The sequence below is a fragment of the Anas platyrhynchos genome, chromosome 4 (genome assembly GCF_047663525.1).
Source record: "Anas platyrhynchos isolate ZD024472 breed Pekin duck chromosome 4, IASCAAS_PekinDuck_T2T, whole genome shotgun sequence".
In the NCBI taxonomy this organism is placed as follows: Eukaryota; Metazoa; Chordata; class Aves; order Anseriformes; family Anatidae; genus Anas; species Anas platyrhynchos.
This window is the reverse complement of record NC_092590.1, coordinates 53636723-53662616: the sequence shown is the minus strand read 5'-3', so window position 1 is coordinate 53662616 and position 25894 is coordinate 53636723. Positions and strand designations below refer to the sequence as shown.

At 35.3% G+C, this 25894-nt stretch overlaps 1 protein-coding gene across 4 annotated transcripts in view; it reads right to left on the bottom strand.

Annotated features, from left to right (window-relative positions):
• Positions 1-3376: 3376 nt before the first annotated feature.
• Positions 3377-25894, bottom strand: part of GABRA2 (gamma-aminobutyric acid type A receptor subunit alpha2) — a 61951-nt gene continuing 39433 nt past the window's right edge. For all 4 annotated transcript variants that reach the window (XM_027457149.3, XM_027457148.3, XM_021269847.4 and 1 more), the window contains 5 exons: positions 24516-24598; positions 21496-21639; positions 20353-20505; positions 10916-11118; positions 3377-10442 (listed from right to left, as the gene is read on the bottom strand). In XM_027457149.3, coding sequence (XP_027312950.1) covers positions 10134-10442; positions 10916-11118; positions 20353-20505; positions 21496-21639; positions 24516-24598 — 892 coding nt within the window. In that variant the 3' untranslated portion in view covers positions 3377-10133. The remainder of the gene's footprint in view (positions 10443-10915; positions 11119-20352; positions 20506-21495; positions 21640-24515; positions 24599-25894) is intronic.

Sequence of the window (25894 nt, the reverse complement as noted above, 5' to 3'; positions counted from 1 at the left end):
GAGACAGCCAAACTCTCAAAACCACTCCAGCAGAGGACTGTTTGTTTAGGAGCACTGGGAGAAATGGCAAGCTAGGAAGTGGCAACAAGAATCAGTCTCACACATTGGCCAGTGTATTGCCCAACATGCAGCATGTGTCCTGTTCATAGAATTTTCCCTGAAATATGTTTGTGACTGTGTTGCATGAGGACTGAAGCTCACTGAGCTTCAATAAATATTGATATAAGGATGACAAACTCAGTTTATCAGCAAAATGGAGTCAGTGTAAGCATGTTGTGAGCTAATGTATAGTTTAGGATTACAACATATAGGAGTCACTAATTCACCCAGTAGAGGTATGGCTGCCCTACTGCAAGTACTTGGTGATTGTGTTGTCCATGGCCCATGGCTGAGTGCAGTTCCACTTGTAAAGGTAATGCTGTAAATGGCTGTTATATTAGAATGGTGGGTCACATATTGTCTCTCTACAATATTGTATTGCTGCTTCAGTCTCTAACACAGGCTCTTTGGAACCTTGGGATCAAGACTAGAACTGTGCAAGGTGCACTACAAACAAGCAAACAATACCAACCACATAACCAAACAACAAACACACATACACAATTTTGAGCTATCCCAAAGCAATAAAAGAAAGATTAAGTTCCCCTAACAGAAATGCAATAGCCTCATTCAGCTTGCACCCATCTGCAGGTGGAGTGTTCCTCCCAGTGCAGGACACAGTATGCTGTAAACAGCATTTTGACCTGAAGAAAGGAAGTCAGCTTTCACTGACATTTGTTTACTCCTCACATTTTGCTTTTCCTTTCAAATCAAGGAGACTGGGATGATAGCAGGCTGTATTCTCTGACAGACACCTACGAATGCATTTGTTGGGAGCTGTTGGTACCTTTCCCAGTCAGAGTTTACAAGCCTGAAAAAAGAATCAAGATGAACCTTCCAATATAATGCAATCTACCAGCACAGCATATCTTGAAACCTACGAGTAACACCACAGACCTCATAAAGAGATCTTGCCAAGGGCCACAAGGAGCAGGAGGATTTTCAGAGGTGTTTCTGAACTGAAGGCTGTCACTGGTGCAGACACTGGGCACACAGCTGGTGCATCCTGTCCTGTCAGCAACTGCTGGCATACAGAATATGAGCAGCAGCTGTGCTACATTGCCTTGGGACTACTACCCAGCCTTGCAGTTAAAGGTTCCTGGCTCCCCACAGGGGAGCTCCCTGTGCGGAGGTGCTAGCACTGAAGCATGGGGTGTTCCAGACCAAAGGGCTGCATAGCAGTACAGGACTCTTTTCCCCAAGGAAAGAGCATGCTGTCTGAACAGGCTGCCTGCAAATCTTCCCTGCATTTTTAGTACAGAATCCTGCACTGACTGGGCTTGTCATGCAGGAAGTGTCAAGGCTGACAAAGCAGACATTTGGCTATGCGGTGTTATGCATTTGTTCCAGCACAGGGATATGCCGCTCTTTGAGCTGAGAGGTGCAACTATCTGATCTAAAATCCCTTATAGCTTTTCCCACCTCATGAAGTCCTCCATCCTGATACCTCCTGAACACATCCCTTGCTCCTTCTCTCAGTTAACAGCCATTACAAGTTCAGGATAGAATTAAATAGTCTCTGCACTGGCAAAATGGCCAATCTCAGACTTGCATATGAAATGGCAGCAAAACTAGTCTAGAAAGTGATAAAATTTGAATTTTCCCTTTCCTCTCCTCCATGTGGTGTGGTATCTTGCCATCTTTCATGGTTTATATTAAGAGCACAGCTCTCTGTAGCCAAGTACCTACACGCAGTTGAAATTTAAAAAAAGTCCATCAAACACATTATGACCCTTGCCTCATGACCAAAGGCAATCAATGTATAAAAGAGAGGTTTTTCCTCACTTGGTATAATATGTATTTCTTAGCACCTCAATACCTGGGAAGTTGCTGTGCCAAAGAAGGTACAAAATCACCCAGTGTTATTTTCCTAAGATATGCAATAGCGAGGCTCTACTGCTGTATCACTTTGATTGAAAGAAGTCATCATACACATGCAAAGGATATTGTGTTAAGTCGCGATGGCTATAGCTTGGACTATACATATAGAGACACTTGTCTCAGAGGTCCAAAGTGATAGAGTGAGTAGCAACAACTACAAGCTGCAACCTGGGAAATTCCAATAAAAAGCAAAGAAATGTGTTTCTTTGTCATGAGGGTGGTAAAAGAGGAACATAGACCCAGACAGTTTGTGGCATCTCTGTCCTTGGAGGTTCTCAACACTTGACTGGATGAGGTCTCATAGAACTTTGTGAAAGTATCTGTGCTTTCAATGGAGAACTTGACAGGACAGCCTCCAGAGGTCCTTTCCACTGTAAAGCACTAGAACTCTACTATATTTACATATTTTCAACATAGATTGCTCATACACTGTCCTCACATTCACAGGTATTCCAAGAGAGTGTTGTATAGCCCAAGCCCTGACACAAGGAGCCCCACATCGCTGCTTATCCGCCATGTCGCTATGTCATGTCACTTCCATCTTCCTTGAAGAGCATTTATATGCCTGGTATTCAAAGCTACAGCTACACAGGAAAAGAAAGGGGCCATCCTAAAGTATAGCTAATTCCACTGAAAGACTTGGAATTCAGAAGACAAATTTAAAAATAAATAAATAAATAAATAAAAACAACAGAACACCCTACTCAAAGCATTGGCACTTGGGGTTGTCACAGCAGTTGTTACAATATGCACTAACCCAGATATCTTCATGAAGCACATAATTGGGTATTTTTATTTTCTATATACATACTAAAATATATAGATAGATATATGCATATAATCTATATTGAGCTATATGGATACTGTATATTGAAAAGAAGGCAAGTATGGATTTTGATTGAAACATACATGGCAATATCACATTAGAGCAGGACAATGGGCTGCTAACAGTCTGTGGTAGCTGACAAACTGAGTTGTTTCCAGTTAAGCTTTGTTACCCCACCTACTACCAGTGATGAACTAAACTGTCTATTAAGAGTTTTCTTATGCCCATGAACTGGGGGATAGTGTATACCCTGCAGCATTACGTTTTAAAACCTTTTGAAAACATGAAACATTGCTATGTGTAATATGAATACATAAGGATATTCTTATTACATAAATAGAAAACCTAACTGTCACCCAGCTAAGCAATATTTTCTTTCCAAAATATTATTTTCTTCCTCTGGGAAATTCTATTTGCAATAAATAAGCACCTTTGCACAGGTTTTAATGGGTTGCTTAAAAACAAATAAAAACAAACAAACAAGAAAACCCACACACAAATCCTGAGAGAAAAGCCATGAGAAGAATTAAACATTTGTGCTGTCAAAGCATTAAAAACAAAAATACAAAATGTTTTATATTTAAATTAACTTTAATAAGAAGTACAAAAAGATAATGTTAAGCAATATTTTGCATGTGATTAATAAATATTCTTCAATAGCAAGCAAAGTGACACATTCAAACATAAATCCAGTTACTTCTTTTACATTTTAGAAAAGTAACAACTTTTTTCAGTTAAAACAAGGTCACAAATTACAGAATATTGTCATCCTCTTTAATTATTTGTAACTATGAAACCTACTAAATAAGTGAACTGTCACCCAGAAGATTTTATGTGATGTTGATGTTCAAGGTTAAGAATACTTACATTTATCATGCAGTTTCTTAATGTGCATATTTGATTGGTGTTTAATTTTCTTTATAATTATTGGTTCCATTCTTTTCTTCCTTTTGCCATATTTCTTCTTAATATAGTGTAAGCATGTATTTTCAAACTCCCATACATTTTCACATCTAAGAAAGTAACTGAAATAAATTTACCATTCAATGCATAAATGTTTTCTGACTGCAATCCAGCTGAGAAATTGCTAATGTCTGAATCAGACTTCACATTATTTTTACTTTTTATTTTAATCAAGTATAACAAGATTTAGTGTAATCACTTCCATTAAAATTAAAGTGCCTTCAAATTTTTCCTAACAAAGTGACTATTCTGGAAGGTGAAAGGGTGCTGTTTAGGAACTAATTTTTTTTTTTAACAGTTTATAGATACAGTGCATATTGTACATGTGTATTCTAATAGATGTAAAGAACTACGTTGCATTCCGTGCTAATGCTAAGCTACGCTAGCTTATAAACTGATAAATTCAGCCAAGATGAACATCTATTAAATAATATCAAAAGCAGCTGTTCAAAGCATCATCTCATTCCATTCTCTATTTGCATCCATCCCCAACAGCATAGATAGATGGATGAAGTACTGGAAAACAAAACAACACTTCAACTTGTTGAAGCTCACCTCTTTGAATATCAGATGAATGAAACCACTCAGTGCAATCATTAAACACCTTGAATGCATAAATATGTGCTCCAGGCCACTTAATCAAGTGAAGAATTCAAAATGTTGTATAAGGAATGTAAGTTTGAAAGCAAAATATAACTTCTAAATCATCCAACAATAAAAATATATTCATATATATTTATGTAGACACCAACACTAGAAGAAGATTATACATCATCTTGCATATTTTAAAACATCCTCCAAATTACTTTTTGTGAGTGTTATCACCCACTCCTAACTCACAGCACTTTCACAATATTCTTAAAAGGCATTAATATATACCAGGACTAAGACATGAAGTCTCATATTTCAGTATGAGTGTTTCTTCTTTTAAGGGTTTTTCTCTTGGGTTAAAAAACTAAGCACCTCTATCCAAAGGAGAGTCCAGGTGTACTGCCCTTCTGGAAAAAACTTAATGACTTCAGTGATATAGTGGAATATCCTTAGGATCCCAAACATTTTTCCTTTAAATTCAGTGCAAGTTTCACCCCAATCTCAGTCAAAGAGGTCAGACCCTCAAAGCTTATTCTCTTCCAGTAAGATCTAATCACAGACTTAAAACATGTGCACAAGGATTCACCTAGAAAGATCTAAATCCAGAAGAAAGAAAATTAAATGAAGTAGAGGAAAACAAATTTTTAATATAATTAACATATGTCATTCATTGAAACAAAATTTTAAGCTTTTAGCTTTCACTGCTGAAGTTCTAAAGTGATGAAGCAACTTGTGGATCCTCAGAAGGCTGGAATTAACATTCGGATTCATAATAGCAGAATTAAACATTCTGGTTGGTAGGAAGTTTGGGTTATCTACAGAAAAGAAGCAGCAGAAGTTCCCCTTGACTAGAAAAGAACTACAAAACAAGGTAATGTTAAAGGGATACTTAAAGCTATACTGCAAATTGACAGTCTTCTAGCAGAAGATACACTGTGATTGGGAAGAAGTGAAAGGAATCCAAAAACTCTTCTTTCTAAAGAACTACTCAATTTTTTGGAGGCTGGACTGTGACATGACTTTAATTTAATTTATTTTAATGTTTCAAAGTCAAATTATACCATACTCAGAGATTCTATTTAGATTTGTTTAAACACTTGCATATTTATCATGTTCTGTTGTTGTTTTGCTTTTATTATTGTTTTTGTTTTAGTGAAGCTATTTAACTTTCTTGACTCAATTTTGAATGTTTTCTTACTCTGTTTCAAAACTCATTGCATTACTTATCTAGACTTTAGCAGTGCATGTTTGCACATAATGGGCCATAGACTGATGATCTCTTCGTATCCATACTGAAATTCACTTTCATGCAATTTTTTTTAGGAATGGAAATATTCAGAAGCATAGTCTTTTATCTATTTTGTAAAAGGCCAAAGCAAAAACTTGTGCACCACTAAGCTTTCAGAATAGGAATTAGAGGTATGGAGGATGGATGATGACTATGTGCATAACTAAAAATCACAGCTCTTAAGAAAACAAAACCTGGAAATAAAAAATTTCTTCTCTATTCCTGAAGTTTCTTTCCTCCTTCTGCCTTAGACAGCAGAAATGACACAAAGCATACAACATTTTGTATGGTTTTCATAAAGCTGTCAGTAGAAGCTTCTCGCTTTCAAAGGCACAAATCATTTCCCTCAAATTCAGTGGAATTATACAAGAAGTATTCCGATTTCACATGCTCTAAAAGATACTTTACCACAACTCCCATAATGAAAGCTCAGAACTGAACCCAAAACAAAAATACACATTACCTCCTTCAATGGCTTCTTCATCAATAATTCTGCAATCCACAGGCACAGTTACACAGCCATTTTATTCTCTTTACCCCTTGTCTCCCCAGTATATTTATAAGGTCATTTAGTAATGTTCCTGTTTGGTGTCTAATGAAACTCTTTTATGCTCTCCTGTAACAATACAGGCAGACTTAATTTAGCATAACTATAGTAGTATCAGTAGTGTCCCAAGCTAAAGCTTCTATCTACCATAATATTTTTTAAGATGCTCAGTAATGCAGCAGTTATTATTTGATTTACCCACATACAGAAAATTAAGATAATTTCATTGCCTACAACATAATCAAAAATTTTGGAAACCCCTGTTTTACAAGCAATCTCTTAAGAAGTCTTCAGCAGACAACCCTGGCTAATAAACCCTGCTGATTTCTATATTCTTCCCATGCTGTTTTATAAATTACTTTTAAATTACTGACCACATGGATCCAGAATTACATGTCCCAGTACTACATTGGAAACCTATTTCATTAACTTTGTTCTGAATTAGGATAACTTCAATCCATGTTTACTACAGTGTTGTATCATTGCATTTATTCTATTTGCTTCTTAATTTACATAGAATGTGACATGACACCCTGAAAGAATAGAAAAAATAAATTAACTATCTTGTCAACCAAAAATTTCACAGGTAGATTCCATGTGCAAATCTTTAATAGTGAGATAACTTGCATTTGTTCGTTCATGCTCTCTCTTTGTTTTGTGTTTAATATCAGCAAGTCTTACTCAAAATAAAAGAAATTTTTGTTTGGCACATACATTTCTGAGACAAGCATTAAAATCCCAGACAGAGTAGCTATACTGCTAAACAGAAAGAAGGCCTAACTACAGTATTTTAGTGTTCCTTGCATGATGCTTGTGTTCACTTTAATGTTTACATTCAAATTCACTTATCCAGTTGTTAGTCTTAAAAATATGCAATTTATGTGTAGCCAATTTATTTATTTTAGATGTTTTGGTAGTGAATGAGTGAAGCAGACTTCTAACTCCTACAGGAGTTTGCTTTAATTCAGACCAACTGAACTAAATTTAAAAGTAAACCTTTTCTGTAGTGTATAGACTCTAAAACCTTCCTGATGCTCACAGGAACTGAATGGAAATACTTACATGTAACATGATTAACTTTTACAGAGTGAATTTATAGCAATAAATAATAGTATAATAGGCATAATAGTGTGCTTATTTTTCTATATTAGTGCGTGAAAAATATATCTTTAGCATGTGATAAGCACCCATTCTTTTGCTCGATTGTCTCTATGCATAACACAAGCATAGAGAAAATGGTCAGTGACCAAAAAAATAATTGCACCCAATAAAAGTAGTAGCAGCAGAGCTGACTCACATGAAACAGCATCAGGCTTCTTGTGCAAACTGAAGATAATATGCTTTTTGCATGCAGCTGAAAATTACACAGATGTTATCTACCAGAGAAAACTTCCTGGAGAATAAGACTTGTACAGTTAAAAAAAATTCAGGGTACCCATTCTTAGATAAGGATGTAAAATCTTTCCTTATTGTTATCTAACATGCCTCCAAGAACACTCATGTTTGTAGTGGGGTAGTTTGTAGTTTGTGCAGTCATGTTTCTGACTACACAGTGTCATCTGTGGAGTAATGCACGACATTATTTGAACACTGTGAAGTGTTGGGAGTATCTGGGATGTGGCCAAGGGTGAAACACAAACCTCTCTTTCTCATCCCCGAGTTCAATGTGATTCAGAGTTCCTAAATCTTGCTGATGTGAACTGAAGGTTAAGAACTCTCACTAGGTCACAGACCTCAGCTACAGAAAACATAATCAAGCTACTCAAGTCCAAGAGCAGTTAAGCATGGGCTTCCATTAAACTATACAGTCAGAGCCCTTTGCCAAAAACAGAGTTAAAAGTGAAGGGATTTTTCTACAGTTCTAATATTTACAATTATTTGTACATATGTACATATTTATATATTTATTCATACCTGGACAATGTGACAATAAAGGGGAAATTTAAAATTTACAAAAGAAACATTTTTAAAATGTATAATTATATCATGAAAAGAACCTTTTTTTTTTTTTTATTGCTTGCCTTCCAGCCTTATGCTCATAATCACACTATTGCACACATTTCCATATTACATGGAAGATCTACATTTATATATAAATATATATGAAAATAAGGATATTTTTATTTTAATGTTCTAAATAAAGTGCTCAGTTTTTTAACTACTGTTGATGAGAAAGGTTTAATCTGAGAGTTTAATTAGAGGGACTTAAAGGGATACACAACTTGTCCATGCTTCTCCCTTTATTTTGCTGACTTATTTTGTTGATGTCAACTCTGTCTTAACTATTAATTCTGTTCTTAAAATGCATTTGTGACCTTGGTATCTATACTGTCACACAAAGTACAAAACAGAATCACATTAAAAGCAAAGAAAATGCAAGAAAATAAAGCAGCAAAAGAAAGCAGTTTCTCTTTGTTGATTTTAGCACATTTCCATGTCTTAAGATACTCTTTTATTTGATTTTAGAAATATTTGTACAACTCTGAACATACCTATTTTATGCACTATACTCAAATACTGTACAAAACTGCAATAAATGACACTATACGACTACATATGTCTCTACTAGAAGACATCATCATAAAGGTGTATCTTTTTTTAAAGGTCAACTAATAACTGCTAATGTATGTGTGAATCAAAATATTTTTGATTGGCCACATATACTAAAATCTAAATACAGTACACAGTTATTACTTATGTCATCATTTACCAGGCCTTTAGGGGCATAAAGAATGTTTGCAAAGGCTTAGAAGAAAAAAAAAATAAATTTGCTGATCAGTATTAAATGTTCATATAAAATTGCAAATGGCAGCTCCAATTTTGTCATAATCATATATACGAAATACAATTGATACCTACTGATGATGCATAACCTTTTATTAAAAAAATAACATTCAAATCTTAGCAAAACCATTTCTAGTATACAAAGTTGTTGGAAATTTATGTCAGCGAAATGTAAAGTTGCAATTTACAAAAGCAGCAGTAAATTTTATTCATATGGACAATTTCCTGAACTTAAATAATGAATTCTTATTTCCTTTGAAAAATAAGCTTTCTGGGACAAATACAGGTAAATCTTTCAATGGCAGGTTTTAGCATATCACTAAGCAAGGAAAAGAATATATTACTGATAAACTTAATCCCCCCAAAATTGAGTGCTTTTATGAACCGGACAATAATATAATTAAGAACAAAATAAAGAAGCAGAAAAATCCAACTTTGCTGAACCAGACAACCTGGTTTAGCAACACCACATAAAGAAAGCAGTGAAAAGAATATGAGTGGAAGTTGCCTGATATTAGAAATTTGATTAACACCTACTTTTCCCTGAAATCAATTGGAATAGTTTATTAACAACTTCAAAGAGGACAGAAGTAAGAAACTTGTGGCTTTTGACATATAGTAGCCTTTACTACCTCTTCAGCCTAACTAGTGTCCAGAATGGTTGTGAACAATAGAACTGTACGACCTCCGTACTCTTATGTACATGGGTACTGCTATTGTATGAAACAATTACACCCTTTTTAAAAAAAATCACTTTTTTTAAATGACAGTTTCTTTCATTAAAGTAGGATTAGTTACTTTATAGAAAAATATCTTAACTTTAAATTAAAAAAATACTGTTCCTAAATAATTAAGTAGGATCATATCTTCATTTCATTGTATGGAGAGAATATAATTCTGTATATTTGAATCCTAGTTTAACAGAACTCCCCTGGGTATAACTTTTAAAGAGCTTGCTATATTTGCCATGGGTGGTATCTGTTTACAGACCCATGAATTAACACTGTGTCCCTCCTTTGGAGATACACAGATAAGACATCTATATACACTCTGTACATAATGGTTCACAGATTAGCAGTTATTAGTCGTACTGTACATAGCGAACAACCTATCTGATTAGAATGATGTTTTAAGTCCTCAGTGCAATTCAGCTTTTAGGTTGATGGTGCAAAGCCAAGTAAGACAGGCTCCCTGTTTAAATATGTAGCCCAATACACTAAATTAAAAGTACCAAATAAGACAGGAAACACTATTCTAGACATTCTGTCAATTTTGCTAACACTGTTGAATGTCTTCTTCGCTTCCTGTGGCTTCGCTTCTGGTTTTGCCTTGTTGGGTTCTGCAGTTGTAGCACTCTTGGAGATGGTCGGTAGCACTGAGTCCTTGGTAATATTTGGAGCATAGTTGGCAACAGCCACTGCATAGGCATTGTTTTTCTTAATGACAGATGCTTTTTCTTTTTTCTATTGGAGACAGCATGAAGTTAAGTATTTAATGTGTATTTGTTGTATCAGACTTAATAAAACAACATTTCAAATGTAAAATAAATTAGTATGTTAAAATACGTGCCAGGAATACCATAATGATCAATTCAAATATGAAGAAACACACTTGCAGTTTATCCAAAAAGTAGGTATAGGTAACATAAGAATATTCTAAAAACATGGACACTGTCCATCAAAAACCCTGCTGAAGTTATATGAGTAAAGGCCTGTTACTGTAATTGTAGGAATAAATGGAAAACTATCAGTCTTGCTCTGTTTTGTATCTAACTTCTTACAACAGAATTACAAGATCTTTAAAGTGTTCTCAGTTAAGAGGACTAGAATGATCATTCTTCTGATTTAAAACATCATGTATTTTCTAGTAATAGCCAATTGTATCAAAACAGTGTATTAGAGCTGATTGGAAATCAGGATGTTTCTTTAGGACTTACCTTATCATTCACTACACTTTTTCCATCCCACGCCCATCCTCGTTTTGTGAAGTAATTTACAGTTGCAAATTCAATTAATGCAGAGAATACAAATGCATAGCAAACAGCGATAAACCAATCCATAGCTGTTGCATATGCTACTTTGGGGAGTGAATTCCGAGCACTGATGCTCAGTGTTGTCATTGTCAACACAGTTGTTACTCCTGTAGAGGGATAAAAAACAGAACATCAACAATTTTACTTGGATTTTGAATGTTAACAAAATATAAAGCAGAAATTATGATGGTATGTTTTTGAAACAAAATGGAAAAAATTCCCTGTCTAAGGTGGTGACGTATTAAAGGCTGCATCTGGAGTTTCCTTTCAAGTATTTTAATTCAACTTCATTGTCTAAAAGTCACTTTTTTAACCATCTGAAGATTTTATTTATTTAAAGATCTTTTTATTTAGAGATAAACACTCTTTTACTCTTTATTTATTTATTGGCTATCAGGATAGGTAACGGACAAAATTAACAATTCTTTAATGAAATGTTGTCTTTCTGTTGTCTTTCTGTTGCATCCTAACCATACAGGTATAGACTCTTACTTAAGAAAGGTTGAAGACAGCTGCCTACCACACATCTTTGGTGGTTGGCTTCTAGTTTCACTGCAGTGGCTACAGGTCTTACATTTTTCCTGACAGTATCACCCAACTTGACCAATTTTTATTAGAAATAATGATTTCTTTTTCTCTCTTTTTTTTTTTTTTCTTCTGCCAGTAGCTTTCTCACTAACCATCCAGCGACATAATTGAAAACGTAAGCAGGTTTACTTTTCATTCAGGTAACATGGATTTTTCTCTAGATCATTATATTGATTTGAAATGGTCAGATTATGTAATATATACATCAAATTTATATGAAATGTCAGAAAATAAGACTTGATAATCCAAGAAGACTGTTCTTCACTGTGGCAGTTATTAAAGCATTTTACAGTGGTTAATGAAAACTGAGTAAGAAACCAGAAATTATAAAACAAAACAAAACAAAACAAAACAAAACAAAACAAAACAAAACAAAAAAGGAAGGAAGAAAGAATATTTTTCTGAATCAGTTTTAGCAAGTAGAAACCCACAGCTAGACATGCAATCTCCATTCCTTAAGCAAATCAGTTCTTACAGCCCAGGCTCAATCACACTTAAACAAACTAAATTATTCCTTTTGTGTCACCCGTGATATGTCTCCAGAATGAAAAGCAACACAAAGTGATATACATAGATCAGCAAACCTACATTCCATTGACAAGCAAAGGAGCTTCTATGGCAGAAATATTAGTAACAGCAGATCATAGCTTCAGTGAATACAAACTCATAAAATTGTTGTAACAGGATTCCCAAGACAGATAAAAGTTGCTCTCTCTAAATCAGATCCTCCACCATTAGCAATTAGCAATCTATTAACTAGGTTCTGCAGAATCAACCTAGCTAGTTTTTTTGCTTGTTTGTTTGTTTCATTTTTAACGATTGTGGAAAATGGAAAAGAACTGGCAATTACACCTACTCAGTCCTCTTCAGATTTGGCAATTTCCATTCCTTCTGTAAAGAATCATCCTGTGGTACACAGGATGACAGAGCAAACCTAAGTGGACTCAGCTTCAGTGTTGAAATGTTGAAATGTTTCCAAAGGCCATGCTTCCAAATGGAAAACAAGACACAGAAGCATCCTACTGATTTATGCAGTGTCCACACACCTAAGCAAACATTAATTGCTATTTTTCAGCCTCCATATGTGAAAGAAGCAGATTTGGTCTGGAATCAGTTGTTACACTGTTATGATCTAAAAACCTATACAATGACAAGGAAGCACTATAACACTGTATTCCATGAAAACATGTAAAGTATTTCTGAAAAACTTATCATCTTCTTACACTTACATAATATGTGGATTAATTATTTCCCATACCTCAGAGAAAAATGCAGTCTATCATACATTTTAAAATATCACATGCAAATTTTAACATAGGTCTTAAATCATTTCAATTATTTGATTTCAATGATTTTTAAATCATTAAATCATCACAGCTCATATCTCATTTTAATTACACGGAAGTATCAGTGAAGTGATTGTTTCTTAGAGATAAGGTGACCTTATCCATATATATATACAGTTGCTAAGGTACTGTTCTGTTTAAGTCCTGCCTTTTAGAATAAACTAGTTTCTTGATGTTCCATTGGCTTCTTTAGAAACCTAATTTAAGATTAAATGCTCGCTTTTTCTAGTCTCAATTAAAACACCATGAATTTACATCTTGTATCTTGCTACCAGTTGACAATTTCTCTAAAAATTTCAGCAAGCCAAGCTACTTTGTCACTCAAATGCTAATCAAAAAGCAAATTGTCAGACAGTTGCCAATATATTTTCATTTATTCCTTCATTCTGTAAATTTAATGATGGTCAAGCTATCACATTCATTTAACCTGAACTGAGTGGAAAAATAAATGGACTTTTTGCACTTCCTGTTCTTTTTTCAAAAGACAGATTATTTTGCATACTATAGTTAATTTCAAAAAGAAATATTGTCAAGTCATCTTTAAGAAAAAGAATTGGAAGTGGAACAAACCTGCCTCATTGTGACTGCTTAACCTGAGAAGACTGAAAAATTGTTAATATAGAGGAATATAGTCAACTTGTTGTAAAATAGAATGCATTTATTTCGCAGAGATTAATTTAAAACCCCACAGAACCCATACACTGACCAGATTAAAAAGAAAAAAAAATCCCCACTGCATTATGTAATTCATAACACCAGTGAACTAAAATCGTAATAAAAAGCAGTAAATAAACTGTCTTTTTACAATAAGAGATAGTCAGAATATTAGAGGAAAACAGTCTTCTGCCCTAAATCATATACTACTCTGAACAGCCTAAATAATTTCACAGTCTATGTAAAGACTGCATGTTATCTCACTATGGTGAAGAAACACCACAGTTTATATACAGGTCAAGAACTATCTTCTACAGCTCAGTATCCAGCAGATGAGGCACTGAATGGGTGTCAGAAAGACAAGGACAACATTATGCTGTAAGCAGCAACAAGCAGTCAGTTTGTCTTTAAAAAGTGTCCAGAAAAGAAACCTTTAGTAGATCCTTTTGATAATATTTCCTTTCTCTGAAGAGGACCAAGCATTTTATACTTGACAGTATACCACAACATGATTACAACTTTTCTTCTCAACAATGTATGCTTGTAAAAGCTTAGTATCTTCTAGCACTATGGGTTTATCCATTCAGGATGAGATTAGAACTATTTGATTGCCTAGGATTTATGGTGCAGCTTTTGAAACTTCATCTGCTCATTGAAGAGATGATATCCATCTACTGGGCTGTAAAATTCAACACCTTTCACTGTCACTAAATTTACATATGTGAAAAATACCAACTCTACCATATTTTGATGCCAGGATATGTGGATACCATTCAAGATGTGTTTAAAGGTAGGCAGCTGCCTTTCAGCAGTGTCTCTTACTCAACATTACAAAGCACAGCCACACAACAGCTGAAAAGTGAAACTGAAAAACTAAAAATATGTGATAGAAAACATATAATGGCATTAAGGGAGCTGGCACATGCATACTGAAGTTAAAGTCTGTCATGATGACTAGGTTTATGCCCATGTTTGTGCGCAAAAGTCAGCCTAATCCTTCAGAGGGACAAGTTATTTTATACCCTCATGTTATATCTTGCGTATCAACTGATTTTTCTAATTTGAACAGATTTAGGAGTCTAAACACATCCTAACGTTACTGTGTTTGAATGTGGACATCTTTGAAAATGCAAGTCTTACTAACAAATTACCAAAGGACATTACTGTAACAAAAGTACTTCAGCTTCCCAAATAATTTGTATGAAAGCTATAATCCTATAGTCCTATTCATAGTCCTTTAATATGCTGCGCTTTCCACAACTTTTATATTTTTATCACAACACTTTGCAAAGATACACACAGCTGTTGAAGAACATATCTCAGAAGGATTAAGAAATGAATTATTTTTATTAAGAAGCTAATTTCATTGTTTTACTACTCCATTTTTTTAATAGTAAATCACTCAACCTGGTACAAAAACTGAATAGATTAATAAACAAGAATATAGAACAAAGTAAAGACTTGTCCTTTTACAGAAACACAGATTACTACTCCAAGTGTAACAGGCTGAAGGCCTAAACAAAAGCAGATAACCTCTGGAGGTAGTGTAATTTTAAAGTATTATGTCATTTGGCTACTGTTTAAATGTATATATACTACTTCAGAATACAATACAAACAGAGTGTATGTTGATTCTGCCTAGACACAGGCTGACAAATATGAATGACCATCAAGAGAAAGATTGCAGAAAATAGCTCAAGTGCCCTGTCTACCCTGTCTACTAAAGGAACAACTCGAAAGGCCAGAAGCCTTTTTAAATAGCATGAAAGGACAAGAACCATAGCATTATCTATTTCCAGAGAGGTTGCATTCAGTCAGTGGGTTAAGCGACATATACATACACCATTAAAGCTGGTGCCCACGTTGCTTCACTGTATCATTACCAAGCAATGGAACGGAGATCTCCAACAAGCCAAGCCAATTCCCAAGGCTGAATGGCAAGTGTACCATGGTACCCCAGCTTCCACACTGCTCTCATGTGACTGTCATTGACACATCAGCTAGAATTTAGGCACAGAAATGAGGTGGGAAGGCATCAGTTTGTTGGCAGCCCGCTCAGCCTCTAACCAAGTGGTACAGTTTAGCAGGTGTGCTTGCCCACTGTGTACCACTAGAATGTTATGTTTACAGTTAACAAAAATCCCTAATTAAGAAATTATAGCATGCAGGTTCAGAGTTGTGGGATAACTCTAAGGGCTCAAAAGGAAGTGCAGCCTATGAAAGAAAGAAATAAAGACAGATGAGATTTATTTTTTTCCAACAAAATAGGAAAAGGAAACTTTTTAGATACAGAATTGTTCAAACCTTAGTGTCTACCTCATCCAATTCCCATATATAATCAACCAGAGAAGAACTCTGAATTCATCTTAGGATCCTATTTCTGTGTGTGCAGAATTAAAAATAGATAAAAATCTGCCTATTTAAGGTCTAAATTACATTTTGTCTCAAAATATACATTAAGGTTCAGAAAAGATAAACCAAGAACAAAAAAAGCACAAGGAAATGAATGGAACATAAGAATAAAATGATCACAGAGTTCTGAATTTAAAATTCAGTATCTTGGACAATGTACTAAAAAATAATACAACTATTATATTTGTTCTTGCCCACTTCAGAGATCAAGGAATATATATCTAATTGCATCTGTTCTAACATTCTCATTTGTGCTGTGTGTGATTTAAAACACATAGATAAATGTGGAACTAAGAAAACTAATTTCTGATTTTTGTTACCTGCATCTAATGTTGCTATTCAAATACATGTGATGCTTCTAAATGTAATGACTCATTAAAGAGGAAGTGAGAATTCAATAACCTGCATAAGATTAGGTTTGCTAATATTGTTGATACTAAATGCGTAACAGTAAAAATATTACTAAATGAAACAGATCATAATCTTGCACTAATTAAGGTATTATGAACTGGGCTTATTCCCTTCTGTTATAAAGGCAGTCAAATACTTTTCAAATTTATCTGCTACAGAAAACACATTCAATGCTTATTTAATTAACAGTGATAAAATTTTCTTCCAATAATTTAAGGCAAAGTTGAAACAATATAACATTAGGATATAATTCATTTGGGATAGTTTAGGTCAACAATATTAAATAGATGCCATAAAGGAAAGGGATTAAGGAGCTCAACAATAAAAGAAGCCTCATTATACCAAGCCCTTAATGTTAACCTACAACTTGAAAGTACATTGCAAGAGAATAGAAAAGAGAAAGAAAAAGTAACTTCTTGCAAACATGAAATACTAAATGCTAAGTGGTGCTTTGAATAACTGGGAGTTATGTTTCTTTGAAAGAACAGTACTCAAGCAGTTAATCCTTTCCAGGACTTGGTAACTCTTAAGAAGATACTTGAAATAAATCTCACCAATTCTGAAAAACACTTCATCAAAACTAATGCTTTATACTTAATCCTATTTTTAATATTGTTATATTTACTATACAGTGCAGAGATGGGTATCTAGCAAGTGACCACTCCATATAAAAAATAAGTATGTAGATTCAGTTTACGTTACAAGGGTTTAGTAGCAGGGGGCCTGCAGGGATGGCCTTTCTGAGCAGAGCCCAGCAGCTGCCCCCGGGTCAGATCAGAGCCAGCTCCAGCCAGCTCCAAAAGGGACCAGCTGCTGGTCAGAGCTGAGCCAGGAACAACACTGTTTGGGCCTCTGGGAGAACAGATTGAAGAAAAGGAAAAACAAACAAACAAACAAACAAAACCTGTTGTGCAACAGCAGCTGGGAGAGCAAGGAATGAGAAAATGTCAGAGAAACAGCCCTGCAGACACCAAGGTCAGCTCAGAAGGAGGTGCACCAGGCATGGAGCAGCAAGTTCACCTGTGGCCTGTGGAGAGGTCCCTGGTGGAGCGGGCTGTCCCCCTGCAGCCCATGGGTACCACATGGAGCAGATCTCCATGCTGCAGCCCGTGGAGGAGCCCCCAGTGGAGCAGGTGGATGTGCTCTGGAGGAGGCTCCAGCCTATGGAGAGGCCCCGCAGGAGCAGGCCCCAGGCTGGATCCCATGGAGAGGAGCCCATGCAGGAGCAGGGGGTCTGGGGGGAGCTGCCGCCTGCTGGAGCAATTTGCTCCTGACGGATGGGCCCCATGGAATGGACGCATGTGGCAGCAGTTGTTGAAGAGCTGCTGTCTGTGGGAAGCACACACAGGATCAGTTCAGGAAGGACAGTATCCTATGGGAGGGACCCCACGTGGAGCAGGGGAAGAGAGTGACTGTGAAGTAGCAGCAGAGACAAAGCGTTAGGGACTGCCCGCAGTCCCCCTTCCTCATTCCCCATTCCCCGGTGCCATTTCAGGGGAGGAGATAGAAGAGGGTTGATAGGGAGGAAGATGTTTTTAGTTTGCTTTTACTTTCTCTTTGTGCTAGTCTGCTCACGATAGACAATTATATTAATCTCCATATGCTGTGTTTGTTCTGCCCGTGATAATTGATGAGTGATCTTCCTGTCCTATCTCAACCCTTGAGACCTTTCCATCATATTTTTTCCCCCTTTTCCTTTGAGGAAGGGGAGTGAGTGGCTATGGTGGAGTTCATCTGCCCAGCAGAGTAAAACCACTACGGTATGATCAATACAAGCTGTCTTTCTTGCAAGTGTTTATACGTCATGCTGAAAGTAGTTTATTTTATTACCTTAGCTATGATATGGGTTTCCTGTATCACTAGGTTGAGTCTACCTGAAAGCACCACCCAAACAAAGGAGACCTGTGCAGCTCTGTCAAGATTAATTCAGTACAAACCAGAACACTCTAAGAAGCAATAGATGAACTTTGTAATAAAAATGTGGATAACCTCACATTTTTATAACATATTTAGGCAGGAGACAAGAGGGTAATAGAAATCCCAATGACAACTGCTGCCAGTATTTATGGAGAAAGATTTGGAGATTTGCCTTGGGCTACATGATTAGAGCAACCATCGGCAGCTTATGCTGACAATCTCATCTAGAGTGTAAAAAATTTTTTTTAGAAAACAGCTCCTGCAGCAGCATCCAACCCTGTGCAGAAGGCTAAGCAAGTTCTGCATGAAGGGTCTAGACTGCTCCATCAGGCAGAGCCCAGACACATCAAAAACTCACAGCAAGTGTCCTGGGTTCATGGCGCCAGGCCAAGCTGGCCTGGAGGGGATGTAGCCCTGACTGGTGCCTGAGGTGTGTGTGTGTGTGTGTGGCAGTAAGAAAATACTAGAATATTAATTGCTATTTGCTCCCTATACCCATTGTGCTTAGTAAATGTAATTCAGAATTTATGTTACTGGACGGTATGGTTCTGTTCTTGCAGACACCTTACCTAGTTTCTTCAAGACACAAGCAAAATGATCACATATCACATTATTCACTAATACATACCATTCATTATCTAGATTATGCTAAAGCCCCAGCAGAGTAAAGCAGCAGGCTGCTATGCAAATATTACTTCTTTCCTCATAACATAAATTAAATAAAAATAAATGAAGAACAAGAAAGAGGTATGCAGGAAGGGACATAACATTACAGGAAAATTATCCTAGTGCCTTGTTATTGGTGATAAAGTAACAGTTAATTGTAGGAAGAGAAGATGGCAGATTTTTTGGAGAAACCAGCTACAGTGTCCTAAGCATATAGGAGGGGGTAAAGAAAAGGGCAAGGACCTTAATAGTAGGATTTGACAGTATACTTGCAAACCAAGCAAACAAGAAGGTGAAGGAAAAATGCATTAACAGATGCATTTTGATACACAGAAATGGACAAACTGATGGAAGAATTTGAAGAAAGAAAAAATATTGTATCTGCCTTTTAACTGCCTAGAAAAACAGTAGAATTCTGGTCCCACTAAAACCACTGATCCATTTCATCTGACTTCAATAAGGCTCACATTCAAACCTGCAATTTTGATGATACTTTGTGTGGCATTTTCTCCACCAGGAGAGACTTTGAGTGCTTTGCTGTGCATCACTTAATACGCATTTAAGTTTGCCCTATTTTTGAAGAGTGCATGGTGTTTACTGATGACTAACGATATGATCTTATGCAGTATTTTTGATGGCTGATTCCATACAGACATTAATTTATTTTTGTTCTGCTAGTCTCTTTTTCTTTAAAAGCAAACAAATTAGCATAGCTGTAAGTTGTATACATATATGAAAGATATTGTTTTCTTTAATAAAAAAGAGAACAAAATGTTCATGTAAGACAAACACCATCATCCTGCACTTCTGAAGCTGTTCACTACCTTACCGTTCATTCCAATAAGTGAGAAAGATTTGCCCAGAACCCCAGAAAACAGTTTATTTTAAATCATTGCAATTTGCAAAGTTTAACACATTCAAATAATTCAAGTCTTTAATTTGTTTAATTTACAAACTTATTTAGAATTTTTCTTAATTATTATTAACTATATATTATATTCTTAACCAAAATACTTGGGTAATGTGGTAACAGTGTAAGAAAGACATTTCAGAAAACACTGGAATTTAATTTTGCAATAGAAACATTATCATCATCTTCCATCCTGCAAAATTTTTTTTCTGTTTAAGAGTCAAGGATATAAGGACAGTTTTCACATGTTCTGATATCAAAAAGCTTTGGGATTCTCTGTAGTTCAGGAAGCTGCTGTTGAAACCTGTTTGAACTAGAAATAGTATCACATTCTACAAATGAACTTGAACAATAAAGACCTTTACCAAGCAGACTTCTGAAATGGTTTCTAACAGCTTTAGCTGTTGCAAACAACACATGCTACTTGGTATACTCACCGAAGACTGTCCTGGCAGGTACAGATTCTCTGTTCAGCCAGAATGACACTTGGGAGAGAATGACAGTCATGATACAGGGGAGATAAGTCTGAATGACAAAATAACCAATTTTTCTCTTCAAGTGAAAATGAGCCGTCATTACTGTATATTCACCTAAGGTGCCACAAACAAACAAATACAATGAAAAAAAGGGTTATCATCCTAAGAAAGTCCGTATCACTGATAAAAGAAAGTTTGTTATATTTATGTGAACTAAGTGCACTGGACTTAAATTGCACAAAATTTACTTTTTAGTACGATATATAAAAATGTTTTTAACTTTGGGTACAACTACATCTTACTCCCACTGATATCCAGGAAAGATATCAGTGCAGGGACTTAACGGGAACTGTTGTATGCCCTGAGGAGAATTTCAGTCCTGCAGGCTTCTGCACAAAAGCAACCCTCTGTATTCACAGAAAGAATCATAGAGCCATAGAATAGTTTATATTGGAAGGGACCTTAAAGATCATCTAGTTCCAATCTTTTTGCCATGGGCAGGGATGCCACCTCCTAGATTAAATTGTTCAGGGCCCAATCCAACCTGGCCATCTTCAGGGATGGGGCATCCACAGATTATCCAGGCAACCTGTTCCAGTGCCTCACCACCCTCTGAGGATGGTAGGCATGCTAAGAACACACAAAGTCTACAATCAGAAGACAGTCATGGTGGTCCATCACAGCCTGGCATGTGTAGGAACCTAGTTTAGAACCAGGCAGAATAATCCAGTGTTTAATATCAAAAGAATTATGAAAGGAAAAAAAAATGGTTGAAACCAGCATATTTTTACCATCTAGTAGACTAAAATTGTCATTTACCATTATCCAAAGCTTGCATTAAAAACATTAGGATTCAAGATTGAGCTCCATTTTGTATAAAAAAATCACTGGGGAGTTTGCTTCCAATATCATTTGCTACTTATTAACTTACAGAGAATCAGAAGAAGCGATGTGCTGTTATGAGCTCTATGTACCATACATTAATAAGATCTGGCTGATATCTCACATTTAGTGTTTTTTGAGTAGCCTTCTACCATCATCAGCAATGCCTATGTTCTATTTAGCCAAGTGAGTGCTCTTTTCCTCAAATATTTTTTTACTAACCTGTACTGGATTTAACTGTCTCTTTTCCAATTGTTTGGCCTAAAAGATCATACTGATTCAATCTTGAACCATCTGGCGCCACCTGTACTGAATCTGAAGCATTGTAAGTCCAAATATATGTCACTTCTGAAGTTGTGTATGCATCTGTGGGAAATAAGATATAATATTTTGTCAGTAATTTAAACCAAGCAGCTTCCATCAAAACTCATCACATTAGAAAAACTACTTAGTTACCTTTCAAAAATAAACTCCCAAACCAAAAAAAAAAAAAGCTAAAAAAATATTATATTATATTGTAAATATAGTAAATAATATAATATAATATGGTAAAATATATAATTTGTAGATATATATATATACACACATTTTACTGCTAACTGAAATTCATACCTAAATATGGCAAGATGGGTTCTCTGACAATGTCCTTAAAAGATTTTAGGAGCTCTGTGCATCGGTCTGTGTATCCTCTTTAATTTCACTCCCTATCATTACATCTATTTGTGATGTAATACTCAAGGAGGAGTATTTGGGACATACTCAAATATGTTTATGTAAGGAGGCTGCTTCTGTACTCTGTTATTGCATTCATGAGGAAACATATATTTAGCTTAGGGTATGTCAAAATAAACTAAAATGGAAGCAAATCAACACCAAATTTTAGAAAGCACTAATGCCTCTCCAGAAAGTAAAAAAGAAAAAAAAAAAGTATACGTCCTGCAAGTTTTTCCAGTCTAATACCCTACTAACTAAATGCAGAATGAAGGAAAAGGGTAAACCACTGATGGAAGAAATTGTGTGATCATTTTGATTAACTGAGACAAGTACATTTTAAATCTTATCCATATCTGTACTGAACTGAAAAAGAAAAACATCGTTTCTGCTGGGCTGCAAACATTTTCACTCGAGAAATCTCTGGAGGCCCTGAAAGAAGCTTCTTCATGCAACTAGCCATAAATTGTATGACTAAAAAAATATAGCAGGCTGGTAGCGTGCAGAAATTTTTAACACTTTGCTTCAAACTATTCAGATTTCCACAAGAAGACCTCTACTTTAATGAAAATCAGTACTTCTGCCAATTGCCAATTTACCCCTTATCCTCTCCACTGTTAGCTAGACTTTTTATGAGGATGAAGAAAGGCAATTTATTAAACTACAGCTTCTCCAGTGCATTCAGCTTGGCTCTTGAGTATGACAAAGAAACTGAGACAATCTTGCAGGCTGATGATTTTCCTAGCAAAGTAAGATTAGCAGAATATGGAGAGCTGTGCCACTGGCAGACTTGCCTCAGCTAAACCAAAATCCTCAGGATTCTGGCTTATTTTCAAAACTATCACTCAAATTCTACCCCAGAATAAAAGCTGAAAAATGTATAGTAGCCTAAATAAGTTCTAGATAAAGAAACAGAAATGAGTGAGAAGCTATTCAAAATGAACGGAAATAAGTCTTTTTTTTGTGTGCAAACAGTCTGTAGCACAGGTGACTTAATTGAGAAAAGAAAGACAGCTTTTCTAACATCACATTGCTTACAGTTTGAATTCTACTGTTTGATAGAAATGCAGAAACCATTGGCAGAAAACAAAGAACACATTACTAACCAAAAAAAAAAAAGGGGGGGGAGTAGGGGAGGGGAAAAAACAGTCACAAGAAGTCCAGTATACCTCATCAGAAGAGTTTCCAACATACATGTAGAAATGAAGATCAAGTCATGCCATGAAATCTCTGCTTGGCCTGAGTATCAGTTTCATGATTATGTCTGTGGGTTTGTTTTCTTTTTTCTATTTTTTTTTTTTTGAGGTTACATAAAAGTCTTTTTCTCCCCCATATCTTATAAATCAAGCGTATCTTGCTGTGCATACATATATATATATATATATATATATATATATATATAAAACATTATTAGACAGTAGCTGGTTTGGACTAAGATCTCGTGTTATCTAGTTATGTTTCATTATGTAACATAATATAATATTTAGGGGAAAAAAGGTTTCATGAAAAAATATCACTAATTCTAACCATATTTTATCTCTACAGCTAAGAATTCCCTTTAGTGTGACAGAATAATCAGAAACACAGACTTGGTTTAATTTGCTCCTGTTTTTACCGCCAACCCCACCAGCCTCCAGGGAAAGAGGTTACATTTGGGTTATGGAAAGACTGTGCACAGTTATCTGACAGTGTTCATAGGGTGAATTATGTTACTGGCAGCCGATCACCTGTTTTGCAACCTGTGGTGGCTATAGTTAATAGAACAGACAGAATTTATTGGTATTAGAATTAAACAGACAGAATTTGTTGGTATTATCTAGTTTAAAAAAAAAATATATATGTTCAACATAGCAGAGAATGTAGGCTACAGCCAAAGGAAAACAAAACAAAACAAAACAAAACAAAAAACTCTTTGGTGCATGAAATCCAGGAAATACATATATAATGAAATTCTAATTCACAAAGAAGAAAAAGAGACTGCTATATAGGTGAATGAAGTTATACTGCTGTTAAAATAATACCAGTGAGATCAAAGTCCACTTATCTAATGATGATGTGCTAAGTACAATTTTTTATCACACAAAGCCATTTGTTGCCTTCACTGACTAAAAATGTAAAGATAAATATCATTAAAAATAATTAGAAAAAAAGGTTTCAATAAAATGAAAACAAACTTTCTTCAAAGCCTTTACTGTGCTCATCATTAATACAATATGTACATTATACACAGGCTGTGTGCACCCAGGTCTGTACTCATCAGTATGGTTTGCATTCTGGAATAAAAGCAGATCACCATAATGATAAAACAGATGCATAGTACTTATTGTTAAATGGTGCCCAGATAGCTTTAAAATACATGAAAAGGCAAAACATTGAATTGAGAAAATTGATTATCATATACGAGGTAACAATTCAAAAAAAAAAAAAATGTAACCTTTTGTTTTAAACCTCTCTTGTAACTACTTTTTGAAATAAAGTGATGCTTGAGCAATGTTAGAAACCAACGACTATATTTCTGGTTATATACTCACAGCTGCCAAATTTCAATGGGCATGAATGAGCATCCATAGGGAAGTCCTCCAAGTGCATTGGACATTCAGCTTGGACTGTAAGCCTAAAAGGCAAAAGAGCACTATGCATTTAAGTCAGCAGGACAAGAAAATCAATTCCACAGAAATGAACAGTTAATGCTGATTTAGGAGATGAAACTGAAATGTTATATTAAAGTAATTAAAATTTAAATCAGCTCTTGCTTCCTCCCTTTTATGTATTCCTTTGGAAGGCATTGACTTATCACATCAGGAGACTAAAACAGCTGACCTCAAAACTATGAGGAACGGCCATTTAAATGAAAATATAAATTATGTAACTGCAGGTTGTTAAGAACAGTCATTTTCTTCTCATAATATTCTGAGGTACATGTGTGATTATATGGCTTTCAAAAGCTCATTACAAAGGCACATAAAATGCAGTTAATTTGTCAAAGGACCGTGCTCTATAGAGTTCTGATATTTTGTAGAGTTTGAATGGAAGGTGTAGAAAAAAAACTGTTGTTTTTTTTTTTTTTTTTTCAAAACACTGTTGCCATTCATTGTCTCTGTTACTTTTGATTACTGTTTTTGTTTATTTATAAGCATGAAAATATGTTATCAATGCATTCACTTTTGTGCATTTGGTGAAAAATTCCCAGCAGTATCACAGTATAAAATATGTGGAATAATACACGTACATGTACAATGAAAACTAATTTTTAAAAGTTTGAATGAGTTTTGACATACTTCTCTTTCCCACTATTTGTAACACAATTAATTAATTAATTAAAGTTCTTTTTCTCCTTTCTATTCTGTAAGTCCCCTTTGGGTGAAGACTTTCTCTAGACTTTTTCATTCCTCTTCATCCATCCTCACATATCAGCTCATTTTCCTGTACTTCCAGTGGTTCACAGTCATTGTGAACCCCACTATATTTTGCCATCCACAAAAATATTCTATGTTTCTATGTTAACAGAAAGAGCTTCTGAAATCAAGGGGGGAAAGACAGAAAAAAAAGTCAGTTAACAGCTGAAGGCACAGGAAAGAAGTCACAATATCGTGTTAAACAGAGAGATAAAAATGGTTGCTTAAAATCCATGCAACGAAGGTTGTTTACACATGAATCTCACAGCCTCAGAAACAACATACTTACAAGTCATGAACTAATTAGTTAATCCTAATAGACTTGACCCACTTTACTAAAAAAACAAAACAAAACAAGCAAACAAAAAAAAAACTAAAACCAAAACCAAACCAAACCAAAACCATAATAGTTTCATAGAATCATAGATCATAGAATTACAGAATGGCTTGTGTTGGAAAGGATCATAAAGATCATCTTAACTCCACCCCTGCCTGCCACCCACTAGACTAAGCCC